This window comes from Nanorana parkeri, unplaced genomic scaffold (assembly GCF_000935625.1).
Source record: "Nanorana parkeri isolate BGI_ZX_2015 unplaced genomic scaffold, ASM93562v1 scaffold3563, whole genome shotgun sequence".
Lineage (NCBI taxonomy): Eukaryota > Metazoa > Chordata > Amphibia > Anura > Dicroglossidae > Nanorana > Nanorana parkeri.
The window spans coordinates 6,682-24,341 of record NW_017309831.1 but is presented as its reverse complement, the minus strand read 5'-3'; the positions used below and the strand labels follow the sequence as shown (position 1 = coordinate 24,341).

At 37.1% G+C, this 17,660-nt stretch overlaps 2 protein-coding genes across 2 annotated transcripts; both read right to left on the bottom strand.

The window, feature by feature from the left end:
- Nucleotides 1-3,352: 3,352 nt before the first annotated feature.
- On the bottom strand, nucleotides 3,353-4,396 carry LOC108803279 (gastrula zinc finger protein XlCGF17.1-like). Its single transcript, XM_018575112.1, has 2 exons — nucleotides 3,954-4,396; nucleotides 3,353-3,785 (listed from the first exon to the last, which is right to left on the bottom strand). Exons 1-2 carry the CDS (start codon nucleotides 4,394-4,396, stop codon nucleotides 3,353-3,355), a joined length of 876 nt encoding a protein of 291 aa, XP_018430614.1.
- A 9,730-nt stretch (nucleotides 4,397-14,126) lies between these two features.
- On the bottom strand, nucleotides 14,127-15,389 carry LOC108803278 (zinc finger protein 135-like). Its single transcript, XM_018575111.1, has 2 exons — nucleotides 14,628-15,389; nucleotides 14,127-14,567 (listed from the first exon to the last, which is right to left on the bottom strand). Exons 1-2 carry the CDS (start codon nucleotides 15,387-15,389, stop codon nucleotides 14,127-14,129), a joined length of 1,203 nt encoding a protein of 400 aa, XP_018430613.1.
- Nucleotides 15,390-17,660: the final 2,271 nt, after the last annotated feature.

Here is a 17,660-nt window from a genome sequence, read left to right as displayed (position 1 = left end):
AGACTTGATGATATCAGCATGCTTAGGCTTTATTATTTCAAAGCACACATTAAAAATTTTAAACATTAAACAATAGTACAAATTGACATTATGTAGTAAATAGGGATAAATATCTAAAAAAACTATATTTACTTCTGAAAGGTAATGTTTCTTCTATCTCTCAGGGACTTTGTTGGACAGATATCTGCATATTGTTCTGTGCTTGCACGATTGCTTGTCATATTATATAGAATTTCAATTGTCCATATTATTGTTTTTATTTTATATTATGGAGAATACAAGAAATGTTGGAACACACATAGGTCAGGAAAGAACGAACACTCCCAGAGTAGCCAAGAAATATAAGAACATAGCGACTCCTCCTGTGTCTAAAATATCACTGTTGGCACTGACATTTTAAAACCTAACTCCTGACAAGAGATTTATTTTGGTTTAAAGCTGCCCACACACCTTACAATGATCTGCAGATTGTCTGTGGTCAGATGGAAAAGGTGCAACAGATTCCTCCATCTACACTTAACTGTGTGGATGGAGTAATCTCCACCTGGGCCAATCTGTTGCACTTTTTCCATCTGACCACAGAAAATCTGCAGATAAATTGTAAAGGTGTGTGGGCAGCTTTAGAATATAGTTGTGGAGAGTTTAAACCTTCTCTCCTAGATAAACTATAGAACAGAATTCAGACTTTTACACCAAGTTTAAAAACATGATTTAAGGTTAAACTAATAAAAATGAAACCATGAATAATTAGCATAGTTACACAGTTTATTTTACAATCATTTGGGTATTTCTAAAAAGTTTATTCAAATGTACAAACTTATTTTATTTTACATACTTGCAAGGCAGCCATCTTCTAAAAATGTGCGTGGCAATACTAATCAATTCTATAAGAGAAATGAAAAAGGTATATTAAAACTGTCTTATGCATGAGAATGAAACGCTTTTAATTAATACAATAAGAATATGGCTTCTCTTCTCTGTCAAGTTTTTAAAACAAGATCTGATTTTATTTACATGTAAATATTGATCATATTGATGAATATGGCTTTTCCAGTGTGGGTATCTTCATGTTACTTAAGATTTGTTGTCTATGAAATATTCTTGCCACATTCTCTACGTAGTTTCTCTCCTGTGTGAATCTTCTGGTGTATAGTAAGATTAGAACTCTGTGAGAAGCACTTTCCACATTCTTGACACACAAATGGTTTCTCTCCTGTGTGAGTCTTGTGGTGTCGAGTAAGATGTGAACTTTGTGAGAAACACTTTCCACATTCTGAACATTGAAATGGTTTCTCTCCTGTGTGGATCCTCTGGTGTTTAGTAAGAGTAGCATTTTGTGAGAAGCACTTGTAACATTCTGGACAATGAAGCATTTTTTTTCCTGAGTTAATTTTCTGGTGTTCAGTAAGTTTAGAATGTTTTGAGAAGCACGTGCCACATTCTGAACATTGAAATGGTTTTTCTCCTTTGTGGATCCTGTGGTGTTTAGTAAGATTAGAATTTTGTGAGAAGCGCTTTCCACATTCTGAACATTGAAATGGTTTCTCTCCTGTGTGTATCCTCAGGTGTTTAAAAAGATGAGACGTATGTGTGAAGCACTTCCCACATTCTGGACATATAAATGGTTTCTCTCCTGTGTGAACCCTAAGATGAACCTTTAGGTGTGACTTATAAGGGAAACTCTTCTGGCACTCAGAACACTCATGGGGCTTCTCTCCAACTTTACTCATCTTGTGATAATGAAGTTCTGTGTAGCTGCAAATGTTTTCCACAGTAGATGATGAGTTGCTAATTGGGTTTATTAGTATACCTGTATGAAAAATAAAAATATATGTTTACACAATGTTAATATTAACAACAGAGTGACATAAGATATTGTGTTTTGAGATTTTTGTAACGGAACCACTTCCTCAGTGCCCACAGCAAAAAAAGAAGAAACAGAGTGCACTGAATAATGCAGAGAAAGCTACTGTAATAAAGATATATTAAAATGTATTAGATCTGGGCATATCACCTAAAATATCTCCCAAAGGAACATCAGGTCACAATTTAATAAGCTACTTCATTTTGCCATTTTACAGCATATAGATACCTGGAATAGTGTAGGATGAAGATATCTCAGCAGTTCCTTCCTCTCCTAACGGGTCTGTAATTATAGTAACTGACTGAGCTCACCCTCACCTTGAATACAATTCACCACAACTCACTAACGTGGGGTGATATTAGATTTGCTAAAAGGTTTAATTTACCTAACAAAAACCTTCTTTCCAATATTGGATAGTGTGATAATCGTTTGTTATTCGCTTATCTTTAGCAGCACAAAAATTGGCTCAATAGATACAAACAACAAATAACACAATGACTTCATTATCATTGGAAATGGTCAACAGATACTTTCTGTTTTTTTAAATCACCTCCCATCCACCGAACGCTGAAAAACGGCCGGACGGGAGTCTTCTGGATGTGGGTGGGCATCTTTTATTTAATTATATGTTTAATGTTTAAGTAGTAGTTGGGTTATCTGGTCGGGGACGGATCTACTCTTTTTGGACTCAAGCTGTCTTTTAGTATCTTTTTTCCTACTCTTTTTTAATACCTGTTTTTCCTTTCTTTAGGCTCACACACATGAGCCGTTTAGTACATTGATGTTGGACGGAACGTCTTCTATGTATACAGATATGGAGGAGGTCATACCAAATGTTTGCTTCAGACACAGGTGGATCCCTATGCCTGATATTCCTCTCAGATTGTTTTGATTTTGTTTTTGTTGATGGGGATAATTTGGCAAGAGAAGGTGAATAGATATGTTCTGTTTCACATAACTATTATGCATTGCGTGTATGGTTTCTAGTGATCTTCTCTTACTACCTGACTATGCTAAGTGGAAGAATCTGAGACGCAATTGTATGCTATACTGTTTGTGCATCATGTTCTATCTTATTGTTTTATTCCATCTTAAAAATGTAATAAAATACCTTGAAAGTTAAAAATGTGTGTGGCAATTAAAAATGTTTTTGTGGCTGCAATACTAATCAATTCTATATTAGAAATGAAAAAGGTATATTAAAACTGTTTTATGTTTGCATTACTGAGAATGAAAAGCTTTCAATTAATACAACAATAAGAATATGGCTTATCTTCTCTGTGAAGCTTTTAAAACAAGATCTGAGTTTATTTACATGCAAAATATTGATTATATTGATGAATATGGTTTCGCCAGTGTGTGTATCTTCATGTTTAAGATTTGATGTCTATGAAAAATCCTTGCCACATTCTCTACGTAGTTTCTATTCTGTGTGGATCCTCTGCTGTCGAGTAAGAGAGGAATTATATTAGAAACACTTGCCACATTCTAAGCATTTAAATTTTTTTTTCCTCTGTGAATCTTCTGGTGAGTAGTAAGATTAGAACTGTCTGAGAAGCACTTGTCACATTCTGAACATTGGAATGGTTTTTCTCCTGTGTGGATCCTCTGGTGTTTAGTAAGAGTAGACTTATGTGGGAAACACTTGCCACATTCTGAACATGCAAATGGTTTCTCTCTTGTGTGAGTCTTGTGGTGCTCAGTAAGATGTGAACTTTGTGAGAAACACTTTCCACATTCTGAACATTTATATGGTTTCTCTCCTGTGTGAATCCTCTGGTGTAAAGTTAGATGAGAACTTTTTGAAAAGCACTTTCCACATTCTGAACATTGAAATGGTTTCTCTCCAGTGTGAGTCTTCTGGTGTGAAATAAGATTAGAACGTTTTGAGAAGCACTTGCCACATTCTGAACATTGAAATGTTTTTTTTCCTGTGTGAATCCTCTGGTGATTAATAAAATTAGAACTGGCTGAGAAGCACTTGTCACATTCTGAACATTGGAATGGTTTTTCTCCTGTGTGAATGTTCTGGTGTTCAGTAAGTTTAGAATTATTTGAAAAGCACTTGTCACATTCAGAACATTGGAATAATTTCTCTCCTGTGTGAGTCCTCTGGTGTTGAGCAAGAGTAGAATTATGTGAAAAGCACTTTCCACATTCTGAACATTTGAATGGTTTCTCTCCTGTGTGAATATTCTGGTGTAAAATAAGACTAGAAATTTGTGAGAAGCACCTTCCACATTCTGGACATTTGAATGGTTTCTCTCCTGTGTGGATCCTCTGGTGTTGAGCAAGAGTAGAATTATGTGAGAAACACTTGCCACATTCTGAACATATAAATGATTTCTCTCCTGTGTGAATCTTCTGGTGTTTAGCAAGAGTAGACCTTTCTGAGAAGCACTTGCCACATTTTAAACATAAAAATGGTTTCTCTCCAGTGTGAATCCTAAGGTGAACCTTTAGTCTTGACTTAGAAGCAAAACTCTTCTGGCACTCAGAGCACTCATGCGGCCTCTCTCCAACTTTACTCATTTTGTAAAAACGAAGTTCTCTATAGCTGTAAATGCTTTCCACAGTAGGTGTTGAGTGGCCAATGGGGCCTATTAGTATACCTGTATGAAAAATAAAAATAAAAGTTTACATAGAATCCTATTATTAACAACAGATTGGCATCAGATATTGTGTTTTGAAGTTTTTCTAATTGAACCACTTCCTCGGTGCCCACAGCACCAAAAAGAAGAAACAGTATACTGCATAATGCAGATAAATCTACTTTAATAAAGATATAGTAAAAATTAAATGCACTAGATCTTGGCATATCACCAAGAGTAACCTCCGAAGGAACACCAGGTCACACAGGACCAGAGCTAAAACTTTCTCTCAAAATGTCCAGCAGTAGCAGAGGAGACACGCCAGGTGGAAAACTTTGCTGTGAGATCTGGAAATACCTTAATGAAGCAAACTTCAAAAATTACCAAAACTGGTGCAAAGGGGATCATATTTATAATCTTGGTGGGCATTCACTACACTGGCATGTTTTAGGGATGTTCCCCCTTAACATAGTCCCTGATGAAGGGACATGGCCCCGAAAAATGTCAGTATAGTAGAAGTGCTTGGGATTTTTTGTGCAGTTTTCCACCCGTCCTATCTCATACTGCCGGTCATTTTGTAAGAGCATTTTAGTTCCAGTCCTGTGTGTCCTGGTGTTCCTTTAGAAGATAATCTGGGTGATATGCCCTGATTTAGTCACTTATGAGTTAGTGCATTTTGTATTAGATTTTAACAAAGTAGTTTTATCTACACCCTTCCAGTGTGCTTTTTTTTTGTTTTATGTATCTGTATTTAGGCCTTTGGAGATATACACAGTTCTTGCAAAGGTTCCAAGAGTTGCTTGGCACCAGTGAAGTGCGATACATATGAAGTTTACATTACTGACTTCCACAGCTTTATGTAATGAAAGTCCTAAACTCTAACATAGTATAGATATATGACTTTACTGTTTTTATATCAATAATTCAAAGTGTACAAATATAGTTTATCATTCTGGTAACTACGGTCGCACGTCTTAGTTCACACTGCTCGATTCTTGTACGATCGCGGGATTTCGCCCGATTTCCGTACGAGAATCGAGCAGTGTATGGGCACCTTTAGTCTGTGGCCTTCTTATAGTAATGACGAGATACGATGGGGTTGATTAACTAAATGCAACTAGGCTGTTCACTTTGCCAGATAATTTTCAGCTCGCAAAGGGGATTTTCCTTTGGCTCAGTGATTGAGGTGAAGCTCTGCTGACTTTCCAATCTAATCAGCTACAAGCAATAATATTTTCTTTTTGTTTTCCTTGCACTTGATCAGGTATTCTTTTCAAAGTGAATTTCACCACTTTCACTAAGCTAAATATTACTTGAAAATATTCCAGGAAATGTTCCTTGCAAAGCGAAAATGAGACCTGTTGAATTAAAAGAGAACAAAAAGAAGAGAGGATGCAGAACCTTATAAATTGGCAAAAATATGTGGAAAGACGGTTGCACTTGAGGTAAATTTAGTCACTATCTTTCCACATATTTTTAGTAATACACGAGGCGTCGTTTCCTTCCTTTTTTCTCTATTACAGTATCATGGTTTTTTTTTCATAACCATGTGTGGAGTAGCAGCCCCATGGGATTTTATGACTCATGGAACATCACCATACTGTTGGATTGTACACGTTAATCATACTGAATTATGATAGATTGCCATCGTTTTGAAGTTTATTACAGTGAGGAACATAGAAGGTATTTTTAGATTTTTTTGTACACACGCACATTCATATCTCTCATTATATTATATCTCTCACTCCCTGATTGATTGGTAGATTAGATTAGGTTTACAGTGAATTTATGATGATGATGATTTACAAGTGCAGTTTAGAATGGTTACTTTAAAACTTTGTGAATTTTACCTTCAATTATCCAATTATGTTAAAAATGAATCCCTACCGACATTGAATACCCAATAATCTGCAGATAAAATTATTAAACTTATTTAAAAAACGCAAATGCAATTGCAAATGGTGAACAAAATGTATGTACAAGATTGCTAAAAAATGAAATTAAAAAAAAGACTGTAATACATTCAAACTGAAATTTGTCATAGTAAGCAGAAACATTTGAACAAGCTAATCAATTGCACCATTATACAGCATATAGATACCTGGAATACTGAAGTATGAAGATATCTCTGCAGCTCCTTCCTCTCCTTACCAGTATGTAATTCTAGTAACAGACTGAGCTCAGCCTCACCTTAAATGCAATTCACCACAACTCACCAACATGAGGTGATATTAGATTTGCTAATAGGTTTAATTTACCTAACAAAAAGGCATGTTTCAAAAATTGGACAGTGTGATAATCATTTGCTATTGCTCACCATCCCAGTCATAAGCATTTCAATACTGGGAGGGACTATAAACAAGAAGGATCCTTAACTTTAGCAGCTCAATAATTAGCTCAATAGATACCAACAACAGAAAATACAATGACCATTGTCACTGGGAATGGTCAACGGATTATTTGTGGTCTTTTAAAAAAATTACCCATTGTTTGCTCTGAATACTGTTACATAAAATATGTTTGGCTAAAATAACCAGTCACATTTTGTACCAATTGTATTCCCAATCCAGTTGCCCAATATGATGCTTGGATGAAAATTCAACATAATATGGTAACCTAAAGAGTTAACCTTTCCTCAACACAACACAGAATTTGCCATCACAGATCTTCTGAAAATCCCATTGCATGAGCAGTCTACTGACCCTCTGACTTTAAATTTTTTCTGAGTCACTTACCTTAAATAAGTACACTGATCAAGAAAGTCAGAAAACACTAATCTGTATGCCTTTTCTAGGTTAGTCAAGATAGATAGAAGATAGAAATCCTTTAGGAAACGGTTTTCACCATCAAAATTACTTGTTATCACACACATTGTAAAATCTCTGTCAGATGGGCTGATACCTAATGTTAAATATTTATTATTAAATTGTAGCAGATCCTGCAGTCACAAATTATATGTATAGTGGTACCCACACCCCTTCAAATAATAAACACATGCAAATAAATATGTTCGACTGCCTTGATACCACACTAAGATGCCATTTATTATACAAGTTTAAAACCAATGTTATTCACTTGTAGTGTTGCTTTTCATGTTCAGATAAAAGTGAAATTGACAATTAATATTCTGTGTTGGATTTAAAAAATGCTGCAAACAACTAGAATGTTCATGGGAAGATTTGAAGAATTGACCTATAAAACCCTTGGCCTCTGCAACAATAAATTCACAGTGGGCAGATTTTGCTGCCCTCATCCCTAGCAGGTTCCACCAATTAAAAAAACATAGATAATAAAAAAACATACTGTACATAAATAAAACAAATTAAGAAATACATTTTAAAATTTAACATTGAAAAAAACTTACATACAGTTTGACCTGCTCAAAGAGAGGTCTCTTATACTGGGACACATATAGCAGAGGCTCTAAGGTGGTGAGAAGAACAATTTACCCCCTCATATCTGTAAAAAAAATAAGTCAAGGCAACTGGACTTGCTGTATTTTTCTTGAAGACATTTCACTGGACATCCGACCAGCTTTCTCAATTTGATTAGCTCTCTTTTTGAGAAAGCTGGTCGGATGTCCAGTGAAACGTCTTAAAGAAAAATACAGCAAGTCCAGTTGCCTTGACTTATTTTTTACAGATATACCATGACCTGGATGAATGAGAAGCTGCACCACCTCCGACCAATATGGGGATACAGAGGTGTGTAAATTTAGTAATAGGTTTTATAGATTGAATCTACCTTGCAATAATAATGTCTGCAATAATCTAATTGAACAGTGTGACTATCCTCATCTTTACATACCTTGCCTTTACCATACCTTCCCAGTCAGTAATACTTTAAAACTGTGAGGAAATTTCCCAAGATGGAATCCTAATATCAAATGCATGAAACTGGCTCAATGGATACCAACAGGAGTTGGCAAAAAGATTTCAGTATCATGGAAATGGTCAACAGATACTTTGCGGTATTTTCCAAAGATCACTCATTGTTTTCTTTGAATTCTGTTGCATTAAATATTCATAGCTTTTTAAATTACCAGTCGCATGTAGTACAGCCATAAATTAACCCATTATATCCCCTATTAAGTGGCCGTATTTGATGCATGGATGAGGACTAAGCTTTATAAGAATACCTAGAGAGTAATGCTTTTCTAAAACGCACAAAGGATGTCACGGCTGGCCTATTATAAAGACTAGCTTCCTGGCGATTATGCTGATCCTCTGGCATCAATATATTCTTAATCACTTACCAGCAACAACTGTGTTGATCAGGATAATCTTTATATGTATACTTTTTCTAGGTTAGGGATTCAAATTCTTAAATCCAGAAGGTTATCATGCCTTTTGCAAGAATGATAAATTAGCAATGGCAGCCTCATTGTCTTTTGCAAGATAAGATTACTTTAACAATCAGTTCTCAACTTTAGAAGTACTTCTTATCACACAACTAGATAGAAAATATCTGTGAGATGAGCTCATACTGTCTTCTGCTTTTTGGAAGGTATATAGAATATAGGACCTCGTGATCCATTTGTTGACCAAATCAGCAGAGTAATGGTGGGGAGAGAAGTGTAAAAATAAAAGAAGTTCCCCCAATAATTATTACAGGGTAGCGGGCTCCTCTCTATGGCTCCAGATTTCAAATTATCAATCAATCCTATTTCCATTTTTTTGTATTTGATTTTAAGGGCAAACCTGAACTGAACTTTTTAAAAGAGTTTGTGCCCCCCTCCTCTTTTAAAATGATAATATTTAAAAGATAAAAGTAATATGCCATGTAAAACAAAACTGTTCTTCTGCATTCTTACAGCAACTGATCGTGTTCCAATTTAACAATTAAGCAAGAGTGTGATTAGAGCAATGAGATCATCATCTTCTCTTTCCTTGGCCTGAGGGCTCATTAGCACAGAAAGTTTATATATTAAAGTTCATACACATAGTTACATAGTATTTGAGGTTGAATAAAGACATAAGTCCATCAAGTCCAACCTATTGCGTGTATGCATTTATGTTTGAGCTGGCCGGTGTGTGCGTGTATACAGGTGAAACTCGAATAATTAGAATATCGTGCAAAAGTAATTGCAGTAAGTGCTGCAAAAGGGGCCCAAACCAAGTACTGAGTACATATGCATGCTTGTACTTTTCAGAGGTCCGATATTGTTCTATGTACAATCCTTGTTTTATTGATTGCATGTAATAATCTACTTTTTTGAGGTTGTGGATTTGGGGTTCTTGGGGTTTTCATGAGCTGTAAGCCATAATCATCACAATTATGACAAATCACTTGAATTATCTTGCTTTGCATGTAATGAGTCTATCTCATATATTAGTTTCACCTTTTAAGTTGCAATAGTGAAATAAATGAACTTTGCACGATATTCTAATTATTCGAGTTTCACCTGTATGAGTCCATGTGTGATTTTGCTCTTAGGAGTACCTGTACCCCTGTATGTTACGGTCTCCAAGGAACTCGTCTAAGAGTTTCTTGAATGATTCCACACTCTTAGCTGAAATCACTTCCTGTGGCAGAGAGTTCCAGACCCTAACCGCTCTAACTGTGAAGAACCCCTTGCGCCGTGTGTTGAAATTTTGTTTTCCACCAATTTTTGTTGGTGGACTTTGTTACGGAGCTGACCGTAAACAGTTTGTTAATAATGTTGATGTCACCATTGAATAGTTTATACAAGAAAATCCTGTCCCCCCTTAATCTCCTAACCTCCAAAGACAACATATTTAATTTTAACATTGTTTCATAGTTCAGGTCCTCCAACCCCTTAATGAGTTTGGTCGCCCTCCGCTGGGCTTTTTCTAGCTCAAGGATATCTTTTCTGAGTACCGGTGACCAAAACTGGACCACATACTCCAGATGAGGCCGAAACAGTGATCTGTAAAGTGGCAAAATTATAGACATGTCCCTGCAATACATTCCCTTCTTAATGCAAGACAGGACTCTGCTAGCTTTGTTTACAGCAGCCTGGCACTGCAAGCTGTTCTTCAATCTGCGGTCTACAATGACCCCCAAATCCTTCTCCATTTCCGACTTCCCTAGTGGCATACCCATAAGTGTATAATCCATTTGCCTATTTTTAACTCCAAAGTGCATTACTTTGCATTTAACGACATTGAACTTCATCTGCCATACTGTTGCCCACTCCCCGATTTTATCCAGGTCCTCCTGTAATGTTACAATGTCTAAATCCGTGTCTATTACCCTCCCGATTCCAAATTACCCTCCCCGACATCTTCCTGCAAGTAATCCAACGTCAAATCTCTAATCCATCTTACAGTGGGGGAGAAGTGGTGTGGATATTAGAATGAAGATCACAGGAGAAGCTTTAAGAAAGCAGACCATTTCTTTCAGCAAAATATCTGATACATTTCTTATAGATCACAGCCACTTTGATGTCATAATGTTCCAGTGAACTCGTCACATTAAATTCACTTGTTTGTGTACAGATCTCTGTATTTCTTTCTCCGATTCAAATCCGCCACTGATAATGCTCCATAATTAGGGATGCACAGATACTTTTCAAGTACCAGTGCAGATACTTGGCATTTTCATGAGAACTACCAGGGTTGCAGCGGTTGCAGCTGGGACCTGGCTCTGGCGCTCCACCACTGTCCTGAAATCATTAGTCTGTATTGTTTTAGAAAAACTGTCACATGACAATAAACAAAAATGTATCAGTACTCGTACTTGTAAGTACTCGGCAAGTACCAGTACTCGCAAAACTGGTATCTGTGCATCCCTTTATTTATATTTATAAAACAAAATCGTACATTAAAAACGGAGATGTACAAATCCCAGGAGCTCTGTGTGCTCCTTACAAATGACAGCTGCCTCCTAATATTTGAATTTTTCTCTAGTCTAGTCTTGGAGCTCAAAAGTATCGGTACATGTACTCTGTACTTGTACCGAGTACTGTACTTGGTATCTGTGCAACCCTACTCCATATTCATCAGATATCACCCAATGTTATTCAATCATGACAACAAGCATAAATACATTTGCATAAAGTAAAAGTTGCATGAAAGCAATATTACTTTGCTTAAAAGCAAACTTAAAATTATTTTATACATGTTACATAAATCAAAATGGTGTGCATCATAAAAACTAAATCATCATAACAAATTTGAGATAGCAAGTATCTCTTTCTTGTCATCATTGTGTTTTAAATCAAGAGACATCAAAGTGTATATTATTATCAATCTGACAGATCAATCTCTGTTCCATTCTGTTTTTGCGCATATATACGCTACGCAAATATACGGCTCCATACGCGGCTGTGTGTATGGAGCCATTTATTTGCATGTGTTGCATATGGTAGAATACGCACGTACGCGCGTATACGCGCGGCAGTGTGAATGAGGCCTTAAGGAAGCAGAATCAAGCTGTGTCATGCTTTATAATGGCTGACCCATGAACATATGTTATTATAACACACACATTAAAATGTTGGATTTTTAAAACATTAGATAATAGTACAAACTGACATTACGACGTAAATAGGGAAAAATACCTCAGAAACCTATATTTAATTCTGAAGGTTAATGTTTCTTCTACAGTATCTCTCAGGGACTTTGTTTAAAAGATATCTGCACATTGTTCTGTACTTGCACACTTGCTTGTCTTATTACATAGTGTTTCCATGCTTTATGTCATTACTTTTTATTTTATATTATGGATAATACAGGAAATGTTGGGACACATATAGGTCAGGAAAGATCTAAACATTCTCAGAGTATCCAAAAAAATACGAACATAGCGGCTCCACCTGTTTCCAAAATATCATTGTTGTGACTGACAATTTAAAACCTAACTCCTGTCAACAGTTTTGTTTTGGTTTTAGAATATAGTTGTGAAGAGTTTAAACCTTTGCTTCTAATTAAACTATAAAACAGAATTCAGACTTTTATACCAAGCTTAAAATCATTGTTGAAGGTTAATACCAAGAAGGATGAACACCAAACCACGAATGACTTTTATATCGACACAGTTTATTTTGTACACATTTGGGTATTTCTACACAATTTAATCCCTCATACAATTAACTTTTTTTTACATTTTCTCAATGTAGCCATTTTCTAAAAACTTGTTAGCCAGATCAAATAATTCTTGTGGCTTTAATCCTAATCATGTCTATATGAGAAAAGAAAAATGGTTTATTAAAAATGTTTTATGTTTCCAACATGCATGAAAATAAAATGCTCTCAATTAATACCACAATAAGGAGTCAGCTGTATTTTTGAGACCTTGAGCCCCTAATATGTGTCCTGTGTGGCCTTTCCAGAGATCGGTGTGTGTCTGTTATAGTCTTCTTTGCACAATGGCTCTCATGAACCTTCTGGCTGGAGTGCGGGTGACACAGGTTTATAAAAGACTTGTTACATTTGCAGATTTTGATATGGTTTCTCTCCTGTGTGAAGCTTTTAAAGCTAGATCAGAGATATTCTACAATTAAAATATTTATCATTTTAATTAGGGATACACAGATACCATTTTTTCGGTATCGAGTACTGATATTTATTTTTCAGTACTCGCCAATACAGAGTACCAATACAGGTACTTCTGGTAGCGTGGAACCGGCTTTCCGGGCAATCAGCATCGAGCAGGCTTCTTGGACAATCAGCACTGAGCTAGCTAAATGGCACTGAGCCGGATTCCCGGACAATCAGCATGGAGCTGGCCACAATTGCTCTTGTAAATAACAATCCTAAAAAATATCCCTCTGGAAAGTTCAATCATATATTCCGTGTTCTGATGTGCGCAAATGTGGAATCACATGTATAAAGTGCTCAAGATTTGTCCCAAGTTCACCACACTCTTTATCCTTCCACTGTGAAAAGTTCTTTATACAAAGTCTATGCATACATTGTCTCCTTATAACGCGATTATAGATCTGCTTAGGTCTACTTATATGGTGAGCGGCCCACTGAGAGGGGTGAGCTCCTGGGTGATATATGCAGTTGGTGTATGGGTCTTGTATAAAGAACTTTCACTGTGGAAGGATAAAAAGTGCGGTACACTTGGGACAAATCTTGAGCACTATATACATGTGATTCCACATTTGTGCACATCGGAACACGGAATATATGATTGAACTTTCCAGAGGGATATTATTTAGGATTGTTATTTACAAGAAGAGCAATTGTGAACACTTTGATTGCATGTATTGTATAGCACTTATTGTACAGATTTGTTATTTATTGAGCTGGCCAAACAGCATGGAGCCGGCTTCCTGGGAAGCTGGGCCGCGAGTCTGGAAAGCCAGCTTCATGTTCCCTCGGGGCACTGTTGGTTAGAGGAAATCTCCATCTGACCAAAAGTTCCGGTATCGGGGGTAAATATCAGAGCATTTGGGCGAGTATGAGTACTCACCCAAATACTCGGTATTGGCACCAATACTAGTATCGGTATAAGTGCATCCTAATCTTAATGAATATGGCTTCTCTCCACTGTGTATAACTTCATGTGTCTATGAAAAAGTCTTCTCACATTCTCCAAGTGGCTTTTCTCTTATGTGCATTCTCTTGTGGAGTAAGATGTGACTTTTGTGAGAAGCATTTGTCACATTCTGAAATTATAAATGTTTTTTCTCCTGTGTGAATTTTCAGGTGTGTAAGAAGACTAATCTTGTGAGAGAAGATCTTGTCATATTCTAAACATTAATAAGGTTTCTCTCCTGTGTGAATCTTCAGGTGCTTGGCAAGATTACCCCTTTGTGAGAAGCACTTGCCACATTCTGAACATTTAAATGGTTTCTCTCCTGTGTGAGTTCTGTGATGTGCGACAAGACGACGCCTTTCTGAGAAGCACTTGCCACATTCTAAACATTTAAATGGTTTCTCTCCTGTATGAATTCTGAGATGCCTGATAAAATGATGGCTTTGTGAGATGGACTTGCCACATTCTGAACACTTAAATGGTTTTGTTCCAGTGTGAGTCTTGAGATGTCGATAAAGACTAGCACTACATGAGTAGCACTTGCCACAATCTGGACAAATATAGGGTTGTTCCCCTGTGTGGATCCTCTGGTGATTAGCAAGATGAGAACTTTGTGAGAAACACTTGCCACATTCTGAACATTTAAATGGCTTCACTCCTTTGTAAATCTTCTGAGAGAAGCATTTGTCACATTCCAAACACCTACATGGTTTCTCTTCAATGTTAATATTCTGGTGTTTATTAAGAATAGGACTTGCTGAGAAGCACTTGTCACATTCTGAACATTTGAATGGTTTCTCTTCTGTGTGAATCCTCCCATGTTGACTAAGAGAAGATCTCTGTGAAAAGCACATGTCACATTCTGAACATTTGAATGGTTTCTGTTCTGTGTGACTCCTCTTATGTAGAGTAAGATGAGAACTTTGTGAGAAACACCTGCCACATTCTGAACAATTAAATGGCTTCTCTCCTGTGTGAGTCTTTTGGTGTATAGCAAGACGAAACTTCTGAGAGAAGCATTTGTAACATTCCAAACACCTAAATGGTTTCTCTTCAATGTGACTCTTCTGGTGTTTATTAAGACTATGACTTGATGAGAAGCACTTGCCACATTCTGAACATTTGAAAGGTTTATCTCCGGTGTGACTCATCTTATGTCGAGTAAGATGAGAACTTTGTGAGAAGCTCTTGTCACATTCTGGACATTTAAAAGGTTTCTCTCCTGTGTGAGTCCTCTTATGTTGAGTAAGACAAGAATTTTGTGTGAAGCACATGTGACATTCTGAACATTTAAATGATTTCTCTCCAGTGTGAATCCTCATATGTTGAGTAAGAGTAGACCTTTGTGAGAAGCACTTGTCACATTCTGAACATTTAAATGGCTTCTCCCCGGTGTGACTCCTAAAATGAAGAATTAGCCTTGACTTTTTTGGAAAACTTTTTTGGCACTCATAGCACTCATATTTCTCAACAACTTTAGCCATCTTGTGATAATGAAGATCTGTTTAGCTTTTTCCACGGTAGGTGTTGAATGGCCAATTGAGCTAATTAATATACCTGTATGAGAAATAAATACACATGTTTACACAGAATCTTAACATTAACAACAGACTCACATCAGATTGTTTTTTGAGATTTTTCAATTGAATCATATCCTCAACACCCACAGCATAAAAAGAATTGGAGCACTCTGAATAGCGCAGATAAAACTACTTTAGTAAAAATATATATCAACCAAATGCACTTACATAAAAGTGACTAGATCAGGACATATCACCAAGAATATCTTCCAATGGAACCTTAGGTCAAAAAGCACTTAAGTTGGCAAACTCTTACAAAATGGCCGGCAGTAGGAGAGGAGATAAGCCAGTTGGGAAACCATGCTGTAAATTCTTGGAGATGCCTTAGCAAAGTAAACCACAAAAGCGTTCCAACCTGGTGAAAAGAAAGGGAACTGCAACTGTAATCTTGGTGAACATGTATCTTTACTACACTGACATGTACCAGGGCTGTGCTCCTTCATCAGAATTACTTATGAATGGGCAGTTTCCATCTGGCTTGTCTCCTCTCCTACTGCTGGCTATCTTGTGAAGTGAATTCATGAGGATTATTTACTAATGTAGTAGATAATCTACACTTAAAAATTGTACAAATATTAACTTCAGTTACCCATTCCTCTTAAAAGTTAATTCATCCTCACTTTCAATACCCAATAATGTCCAGATGAGATAAACTTAATTGAACTCAGGAAATTCAAATGCAAATATTGAAAATGATCTACAAGATTGCTAAAAAAAGGAAATAAAATAAGACTAATAAAGAAGCAAAAACAAAGTGAACAAGAAACTTAATTGCACCATCATACAATATATAGATACCTGTAATAGTGCAGTATGAAGATATCTCAGCAGATCCTTACTCTCCTGACCAGTTTGTAATTCTAGTAACTGACTGAGCTCAGTCTCACCTTAAATACAAGTCACCACAACTTACCAACATGAGGTGATATTAGATTTGTTAAAAGGTTTAATTTACCTAACAAAAGGTATGTTTCCAATATTGGACAGTGTGATCATCATTTGCTATTGCTGACCATCCCAGTCATTAGCATTTTAATATAGCGATGGACTAGAACAGGAAACATCGTATTTCCACCTTTGTATCAAATTGGCACAAAGGTGTTTGATCAATGCAATACTGTATGTGTAAATATACTATATTGCCAAAAGTATTGGGACTCCCCTCCAAATCATTGGTTTCAGGTGTTCTGTGAAATTACTTGCTATAAAATATTTCAAGGTCAACTGTTGGTGGTATTATAACAAAGCGGAAGCAACTGGGAACAACAACAACAACTCAGCCACGAAGTGGCAGGCCACGTAAAATGACAGAGCGGGCTCAGCGCATGCTGAAGTGCACAGTGCTCAGAAGTCGCCAACTGTCTGCAGAGTCAATAGTTACAGACCTCCAAACTTCGTGTGGGCTTCAGATTGGCACAACAGTGTCTAGAGAGTTTCATGGAATGGGTTTCCATGGCCGAGTAGCTGCATCCAAGCCTTACATCACCAAGTGAACTGCAAAGCGTGGGATGCCGTGGTGTAAAGCACGCCGCCACTGGACTCTAGAAAAGTGGAGACGTGTTCTCTGGAGTGAACAATCACACTTCTCTGTCTGGCAATCCAATGGACGTGTCTGGGTTTGGCGGTTGCCAGGAGACTGGTACTTGCCTGACTGCATTGTGCCAAGTGTAAAGTTTGGTGGAGGGGGGATTATGGTGTGGGGTTGTTTTTCAGGGGTTGGGCTTGGCCCCTTAGTTCCAGTGAAGGGAACTCTTAAGGCATCAGCATACCAAGACATTTTGTACAATTTCATGCTCCAACTTTGTGACAACAGTTTGGGGATGGCCACTTCCTGTTCCAACAAACCAGTGCACAAAGCAAGGTCCATAAAGACATGGATGGGGGAGTTTGGGGTGGAGGAACTTGACTGGCCTGCACAGAGTCCTGACCTCAACTCGATAGAACACCTTTGGGATGAATTAGAGCAGAGACTGTGAGCCCGGCCTTCTCCCCCAACATCAGCACCTGACCTCACAAATGCGCTTCTGGAAGAATTGTCAAACATTCTAATAGACACACTCCTAAACCTTGTGGACGCCTTCCAGAAGAGTTGAAGCTGTTATAGCGCCAAGGGGCGGGCCAACTCAATATTGAACCCTACGGACTAAGACTGGGATGCCATTAAAGTTCATGTGC